The sequence below is a fragment of the Charadrius vociferus genome, unplaced genomic scaffold, assembly GCF_000708025.1.
Source record: "Charadrius vociferus isolate BGI_N301 unplaced genomic scaffold, ASM70802v2 scaffold585, whole genome shotgun sequence".
Classification (NCBI taxonomy): Eukaryota; Metazoa; Chordata; class Aves; order Charadriiformes; family Charadriidae; genus Charadrius; species Charadrius vociferus.
The window spans coordinates 1,032,750-1,041,487 of NW_009648642.1; the positions used below are offsets into that span (position 1 = coordinate 1,032,750).

The 8,738-nt window shown below is 42.3% G+C and overlaps 1 protein-coding gene across 1 annotated transcript in view; it reads left to right on the forward strand.

Annotated features, from left to right (window-relative positions):
- LOC104287662 (C-Jun-amino-terminal kinase-interacting protein 3-like) overlaps positions 1-8,738 on the forward strand; it is an 11,579-nt gene extending 2,841 nt beyond the window's left edge. The window contains exons 5-7 of the mRNA XM_009886388.1: positions 196-266; positions 1,040-1,131; positions 8,585-8,738. Of these exons, the coding sequence (XP_009884690.1) occupies positions 196-266; positions 1,040-1,131; positions 8,585-8,738 (317 nt within the window). The remainder of the gene's footprint in view (positions 1-195; positions 267-1,039; positions 1,132-8,584) is intronic.

An 8,738-nucleotide genomic window follows, 5' to 3' on the forward strand; every position in this document is an offset into this window, starting at 1 on the left:
TCATTCTGGGAATATGCAGGTACCTGTGAATTGATTTTGTAATGAAGACCAGATCCCACAATGTACATTATTGTGTTTCATTTTGTTTTGTTCAGTAGGTGTAAATTAATTTCTAACAAAATATACTTTGAGACTTCTAGTTTCTTTTGAGAGCCTGATGTGTTTTAGCTGACGATTGGAATCTTCTCTCGGTAGTTTCACGACTGGAGGAACGTGAATCAGAAATGAAGAAAGAGTATAATGCTCTACATCAGCGTCACACAGAGGTAGGATGCCATCTCATTATTTGTAAATAAATGAACTCTTAGCCTATATGTAAAGTCACGTGAAAGAATTCAGCTTTCCAATACTAGTGATGACTAGAGCTTCAGAACTTTGGAAACATCGGAAGCATCTGAATGGAGGGTGTAAAGAGGATGGAGCCAGGATCTCTTCAGCAGTGCCAAGTGGCAAGACTGGAGGCAACTGGCACAAACTGGAACACGGCTCCCTCTGAAGATGAGTAAAAACTGTGAGGATGATGAGCACTGGCACAGGTTGCCCAGAGATGTGGTGGAGTCTCCATCCTTGGAGATATTAAAAAACCACCTGGACATGGTCCTGGGCAGCCTACTCTAGATTGCCCTGTTTGAGCAGGGACGTTGGAATCAGTGGACCCCAGGAGATTCCTTCCAACCTCAACTGTTCTGTGACTCTGTGAACAGTGCCCCACTACCTCATCTCCCACTGCTAACCAGCTTCCAGGAGACCTTTTATATTATTTTTGGATATGCTGTTTCCTGACTCTTCTGTTATGAGATTAAGCTTAAGTAATTTCTGACATGATTTGCTGTCCAATTTTCTGTCGGATTAGTTCATTCACTTACATCGTCACCTTGACATGATGATGCAAGAGCATCGTGACATGATGAGCAAAGACAAGGAGATGCACAAAAAAAGAAAGGGAGTTGGAAATGAATCCTGGAGAACATCAAACCAAAGCAGGAATAGAGTCTTTTCTTCTCCTCTGTTTGGCTCATGGATTTTTCTCTCCTCACAGATGATCCAGACCTACGTGGAGCACATTGAACGATCCAAGATGCAGCAGGTTGGGGGAAATAATCAAACTGAGGGGAGTGTACCTGGGAGAAGGTAGGGCCATAACCTCTCCATGTAATGTATGCCGTCAGGGAACTTACAAACTGAGTGCATGTATTTGAGAGAGAAAAATCAGAAGCAGGATCCCTGTGGCGTGGAAGCTTTTTTGTAATGGGTTGTGGGTGAGTTGTGGGTATGTTTTCTAAGGCTTGACGATGAGGAGCTTTATGTGTTCTGTTACAAAGCTTGGGCTTTGTCACGCAGCTATTGATAGGGGCCCTCTGGAAAAATGTGTTTATATTCTCAGGTAGCATGTAAAAGGTTTCTCTATAAAATGGATGGAGGTGTCAAAGTATTTGTGTGTGTGTCTTTATATGTGTGATAGCCAGCAAAATTGTAGCAATTAAATACATTAGCTGTTACAGGATTCCCCCCCCCCCCCCCGTTCCTTCAAGGAAAGTTTTCTGTCAGTCAGTCACCCAAAAGACCTATTTATGCCCAAGAAATTGGTTTTCCTCTCTCCCCGCCCCCACCCCGTTTTCAGAGCACCAAACCAGTAAGAACCAGCCTTTGCTTAAAGAAGGCAATGGTAGGAAAGAAGTTCATTATATGGAAGAACTAGTCTTTTGTAGTCTTAGAAAAAATTTAAAGCACAGAAGTTACAGTTACATTGATTTCAGTACAGATCCATCTGATTTTAACTGGTATGTGAAGGAACCAAATGCTTTCTGTCTGATGACACCGGGAACATTGCCCACAGGGTGAGATGTAGAAGTGATATTCCATAGATACAGTTCAGAGATGTAATAGATTGCGTAGCACATAATCTACTCAGATTAAACATAATCTATTAAGTCAGTCAGACATAAAAAAGATGTTTTCTGTGGCAATTTTTATGCATGGCATAGTAATCTATTTTTGTTGATCATCACATGCTGATGAGATGATTAACACTATAGTGACACTATCTTGCCCAGGAAGTTTTAAACTAAAACAATATTGACCAAGTAATATGCTGCAGGAGATTAACTCTTATTGTTGTCCTTGCCTGTCTTTTTTTTAAACTTTTTAACTTCTTCTGGCTTTGAGGAATGTTAAAAGGTTTTGCACACGTGCTGACCACAAGCCGTGGGAGCTGTTGGTCTGAAAAATATGTAGATAAAGTACCAGCTGCACAGGAATACTCAGAAAAGAGCACCTGCTAGGTGCGTCCTCCCATGTCTGTTAGAAAATACGTCTGATTGATCTTGGTTAATATTTGTGAACTTCAGCTGGTTAATATCACTGAACTTCACTCAAAAATCAAATCTTCGGGAAGCATTAGGCTTAGAAAAGGAGCGGGGGTGGCATGTCAGGCTGTACACAAAGGGCAGCATGGGCAAAGACATGGAGGTGAAAATACTGGGAAAACAGATAAACAGAAAGCCATGAAGGTTTTTGAAGTATCATCTGGTAGGAATGATGAAATGCAGAAGAAGAGCACTGAGCAAAATTTGGAGATGAAGAAAGAGGAAAATTATTTTAAATTAAGAATAAAGAAATATATTAAGAATAAAGGAAGAATAAGTGAGGATATTTTAGTAATTTGTATTTAGGTCTGTAATGCTTAAATACCAGAATGTCAGTTGATTTTGGGGTAATGTAATAGAAAGGAAATTTCAGGTCTTGGCATGGGACGTGTAAATACCCTCTGTCTGGTATGGCTCCCTGTTGCTGTACAGAACTGCTCTGGAAGAGTCTGGATTCAAGTTGCCAGAGTTTGACTGTGTATTGTAAAAAAGAGGAAGGAAGAGTAAAAGAGACCCAACCTCACCTTGTAAATGGCTTGAGGGATGGAAGGGGAGTAGTAAAAGACATGAATCTTCAGAAACTTTGGTAACTGGCCTGGATCTCCTGCCTGATGACCTGTAGCCTTACAGTCGTGCAATGTCCTGATCTGGAAGGGGACCCATGAGGATCATCGAGTCTAACTCCTGACCCCACACAGGGCAACCTAAAGGTTAAATCACATCTCTGAGAGCAATTGTAATTGCAAACAACTCTTCAACACTGACAGGCTTGGAGGCGCGACTGCTTCCCTGGGGAGCTTGGTCCAGAGCTTCACCACCCTCTCGGTGAAGAATTTTTTTGAATACTGTCTATTTGCTATTTCATTACCTCCCATAATAATTAAAGATAATTCTGTAGCCTTGGCTACAAGAATAACTTGCAGCTGGAAGATACTGATATCTCAAAGAAAGATCCTGTATTTATTCTGAATCAGTTGATGAGATTTTTATACTCTCATTTATAAGGCTACCAATGCCTTACATAAAGGAAGGAAAGACACAGTTATATGTGAATGAAGGGGCGCTATTTACCCTTCCTCTTCTGATAGTCAAATAGTCCTTTCAGAAAAGAATATCTTGCAGTATTTCTTCTAGAGAGGTATAACTAAAGGCTGTTGTAGTCGTTCAGTGGGCTGTATAGTGAGTTATCTCTAGGCTCTTTTTTTTGCAAAAAGTAAATCAGTCTGACAACAGCGAGTGGTTTAGGACAATAAAATTAATTACAGAATGTGGTGTTTGGGGTCTGGCTAAAATTGGATTGTCTAAAATACAAAACTCTATTGGGGAAAAGAAGTCAAAAGATAGATGGCAGCCTTCCTAGGTGAAAGAGACAGGCATGAGGGGTGTAGAAAGCAAGAGGAGGTATGGTGTAAAAATAACCAGTAGTTTGTAGTTGTTCTTCTGTTCATAAAATCTCCCTTACCAGACTATTTTTCTTCCTTCTCCTCTCCCCCTCGCAGTCTGGAAGTCCACAGTGAGTTCCCAGAACATGGTCTGGTCCTAGTGCTACAGCTGAAATGGGATAAGTGTGTTAGGCTCGTTTCCCTTCCCACTTACCCTTCTGTAAATTAGAATATATCTGTGGAAGTACTTACACAGTAAAATACAAAAGTACCATAGACAAAAGTGTGCTTAGGGCCTCCTTATTTTAAAGGCTGGTTCATATATGCACCTGCCAAATTTGGGATGGACTGCACGATAGAAATTGATTTTAATGAGATTTTCCTTCCTTAACTTTCAAATAAGTTAATATTAATTGTACCTTTATGTGTCGTTCCGTGAAGGAGATGCATGGTGAAGAGCGTTACTGTTTTTATCTGCAAGATTGCCATTCTCTGGGATGAAGGGCAAAATTTTCATCAAGAATTGCCTATTCGTATTAGAGAAATTAGTCTTTGACCCTTTTAAGTGTGGCATATTGCTGGTCTCCTTGGAGAGAGAAAAAAAAAGCAGCGCTGTATGTCTGTGAAAGCCCCCGATGGGGCTGTGACCTGAGCTTGTAGGAACCACTAGTGGGAAATGGGACTTTTTCCTTCATTTCAAGCTTTCCGCTGTTGGCGTGTGTGCGTGCGTGTGTAGCTCTGTGTTTTAATATGCTCGTGCACAAGAACTTGGGACAGATGTGTGGGTTTGTGTCACTGCACACCTGGGTGGGGGTGACCAGCAGTGTTTTTGTATCTTTGTGCACTGGAGGGGGGACACGGGCATAATTTCTCCTGGCCTGTCACACAAATTTGAGTGCATTTATTTATTCTCATCTGTGGATGTGCTTGGGTATGTTAGACTGCATAGGGGTGCATATTTGCATCGGACCTTAAGTACTCAGAGTATGTTTGCCTGTCACCCAGGAGAAGTTTGTGCGAGAACTGTTTGGGGGGGTGTGTGTCTCGACTGCCATCCAAGAGGGGTAACGGGTACGGTGCACACTTCCACGTGGTGTGGATTACAGTTCACGCGTACCCCATATCTGTTGTAAGGCTGCATGTTTGCATGACTTTGCTCTCTAATGGTTGTTTTTTTGTCTCGCTTTTTGTGTGATTGCTGCTCTGTTTTGGCTGTTATGTTTGTCACTGCAGTCATCGCCAGTCATGGAGGAAAAGGTAAATCCTATTGCTGCATCTTAACTTTGTTAATCCTAATTTTGGAGGTTGCTGTTGAGTGTGATGCTGGGAATGTACTGTACTGGCATGTTTGCCCTCTTTGTCTCTTGGCATCTGTGTTAGACTTGCTCGTTCAGGTGAGACAGAGGGAGCCACCAAGCTGCTGGGATAACACATCAAGAAGCAGCTTGCGTTCTCAAACGCAGAAGACACAGAAGTTCGGTCCCAAAACAGGATCAGTCCTCTGTGATTGGACGTTTACACTTCACGTCCCAGAATGTTTTAAAAAGTCATCTTTTCTCCCTTATTTTTCTATAAAGTACAAGACATATTTTCTGAGCAGGGCAGAAAAGGTGTGTCACTGGTAGTAGCTCTCTGAAGGCATTTCTGACTTTGGGGTGGGCAGTGGGTTCTACACCAGGAGCCTGCAAAGAGAGCAGTTCTCATCTTCAAATGCTGGCAAACAAATAATTCTTTAGTTATGTTTTATAGGATGTAGAGCATCCTGATTTCAGGTTTTAGCTACTGGAAACTTTTAGTGAGGAGTTTGCTGTTTACCTTGTAACACAAGGTCGAACTAACCAAGTGTTGTCACCCTGTACTGGAAAGAATTGGGTCTATGAAGATTGCTCCAGCACTCACAATGGAAACGGGTCCTGAGGATACTGTAAAGTCCTTTGAAGACTCAGCCCAGGACTGCAAAGCTGAAGTTAGCTCTTGCAGTTTGCTCTTTCCCCTTCCCTGGGAAGTTCAGAAGAGGCTGGAAGGTGTTTCCAAAGAAACTCAGCAAGGAAATTTCCTAACATTCTACATTAAAATCCTTTCCTGAAGATCCTGCAGCTTTGTACCCCTGTTCTCTGTTTAGCAGGGACTGTGAAGTTCATATATTCCCTGTACATTCAATGGGCTGCTGTATCTCCATGCATGTTAAATGTGCATATGTTTGTATATGAACATAGAAATAAGCTATGGGTTCCCAAAAGAAATCTGATAGAGATTACCTAAAGAGGAACTGTAATTTAATGTCTCTCTCAGCATGTTTGGTATGGCTCATACTGCTTAGTGCCACCAGTGAGTTACCTCAGGCCATCCCAGCATAGTCACAAAAGCGTTTATATTATAGCATGCTGTTAGATATTCTGACTGCACCGCTTGTTTTGCAAGGAATGTTTTCCAGTTACAGGAAATTTTCTCCGGCTACGGACACCTGTGAAGCATGACTCCCTTAAGACCATCATTCTAACCTGAAGAAGAGGAAAGATTTGAAACTAATGGTTAAAGCAGCTCAAAAAATGGCCTAATTTTTTTCTTCTCCTCCCTGAAAAGAATGAATCTTTTGAAGTAGACTCTTTGGAACCCTTGAGTTATTTCTTTAACTGTAAAATTCGGAATTTTCTGTCTTTGTGGCATAAAGTTCTAATTTCTAGTTTTGAATCTCTTCATAATCTCATATACATAACCAACTATACTTTTTGTGGCTTTTAGATCAGTACAGTGCTGGGGTGAAGATTTCATATTAGGGAAAAAAAATCCCTAGTGTGTTATTTAGAAACTTAAACCACAGCTGTTAGAAACTTTCAGGGTCTTGGAATGATAGCAGTAGGATAAAGAGAAGGAAATGCAGTAAGACAGACAGAGATAAATGTACTTTGGCATCATGACCTATTAGAAGCAGGTGTAAATGGCAGGATAGAGGTCAAAAATCGGTATTTAGGTAAATAGGTATTTAGCAGTAGAATGGTTTCTATAAACCTTCAGTAATTGTTAATATTTAAAAGTAACAAGCACCAAGAAACCTTTTGAGAGGAAAGGCTACAAGGAAACTGATAATCCCTAGCATATACAAATCTGGTTTTGAATCTGTGGAAAAATGGTTGCATCTTCTCTAGAAAAGAAAGTAAGGTTAATCAGGTTGTGTCAATGATCTGTTTTCCTCCAAAATCCAGTTACGTGCTGCCTTTGTAAGAGGGTTTGTCTATGAAACTTACATGTATGAGTCTTGAGGAGCTTCAGGAAAGAATTTGAATGTAGATTCTTAGGAAAAGTCCATCCCAAATCTTCTTGCTGGACCACACTAGAAACACCTTTCTGCCCCTTCTGCATATCCAAGATAGTCCATGGCAAGCGATTATTGCTCTGCACAAGCCACACTGACACAGCGTGCAGCACACTGTGTTGGCTGCGCAGTGCTGAGGACAGGAAGGTTGGTCATTTTGGTTTTCTCCACAAACGTTGTCTCCACTGCTAGGCACTCCACCTCCTTCCTTCATAAATGAGCTGGTTTGTGTACCATCTCCTGGGTCAGTGTGTTTGCATACGTCCAGGGGTGCCTTAGGTCCTGCTGCAGTCGTTTCACCCATGGTCACGGGTGAGGTGGTTGTGACGGTTGCCTAGCCTGGTCATCAGACCACTGCTGATGATCATTAAAGAAAGGCACTTGAAGGTCTACTGTTACTAATACTGGTGTACAGAAGGGCAGGTCTCATCACTGCCTGCACGGATAAGCAGAAGCCCCATACAGGAGGAGGTGAAGTACCATTATTGAAGCCCTTTGTGTGTGCATGTCACACACAGTATCAGCTTAGTTCATCTCTGCAGGGCCATGGGAGTCCAGCTAGTGGAGGCTGCTGGTGTTATCCCCCGAATGGATGTGTGCTCTCTCCCTGCAGGCCTACTTGTTTGGCACAAAACCAGTTGCCGATTCCGGCATGCTGCTGCAGCCTTTTCCACCTCTGCTACTTGCTCTAGATTTTTTCCCACTGGAACTTGGTCTCAAAACCTGTGCCAGCTTTTATATTCAGAATCAAACCCGCAGCTAGCTAGTCACCTGCAATTGCCACGAAGAAGACGATGAAGAAAATGTAATTACGGGCATCTGGCAGTATGAATGATGCATTCATTTATACCTTGGTTTAATTTCTGAATTTTGAGTGCATTGTAATACAGATATGGAGAGGGGATCAGAAAGTACAAGTATTCTTTTTCTTGTTTAATATTGGAAGTGATGCAAACCCCTCTGATTTCTGCTGTTGGAGCTAACCGGATTTGGGGTGGAATGCACAGAAGTGCCATGTAGGTGACTCTTACTTAAAAGCCTCTTTCCTGACCCATTGATGACATCTCTAGGATCTATGGGAGCTTTTTTTTTTTTCTACGAGAGTTATTTGCTGTGGCTTGTTTTCTCACAGTACCTCTGTTTCTCAGAGGATACACTGACTTGAATTGGCTGATGATTCCCTGCAGTTTTGCATTCCCCCAAAATATTTTGTACTGATGAAAAAGTCAGTTGTGCCTGTTGTGGTCACTTGACCCCATCGTCCGTCTTAGAGTGTCCCCGGGAAGAGGTATGACACTAGCAGTAGACACCATAGGTCTGAGTAGACACCATAGGTCTGAGTAGACACCACCATGGAAGTGTGGGAGTTGGGAGCTCATACAGCTGCTACGTGAGGGGAAGGAGTGCAATTCAATTTCTAGTGACTAATGTTTCCCATAATCTAGTGTGCTGTATCTTTTCTTTAAGAACCTTGTAAATGGCTAACAGACTGGTTTCCCCTCTCTCTCTGTTTCTCTGTTTAGCAGGAAGGAACGTCCTAACTCTCTGAATGTCTTCCCCCTCGCGGATGGCATGGTACGTGGGCAGATAGGGGCCAAGATCGTCCCAACACTGGACCACTGGCACCTGAGTGACCTCGGCCAGCTGCAGTCCAACTCCAGCTACAAGGTTTTATAG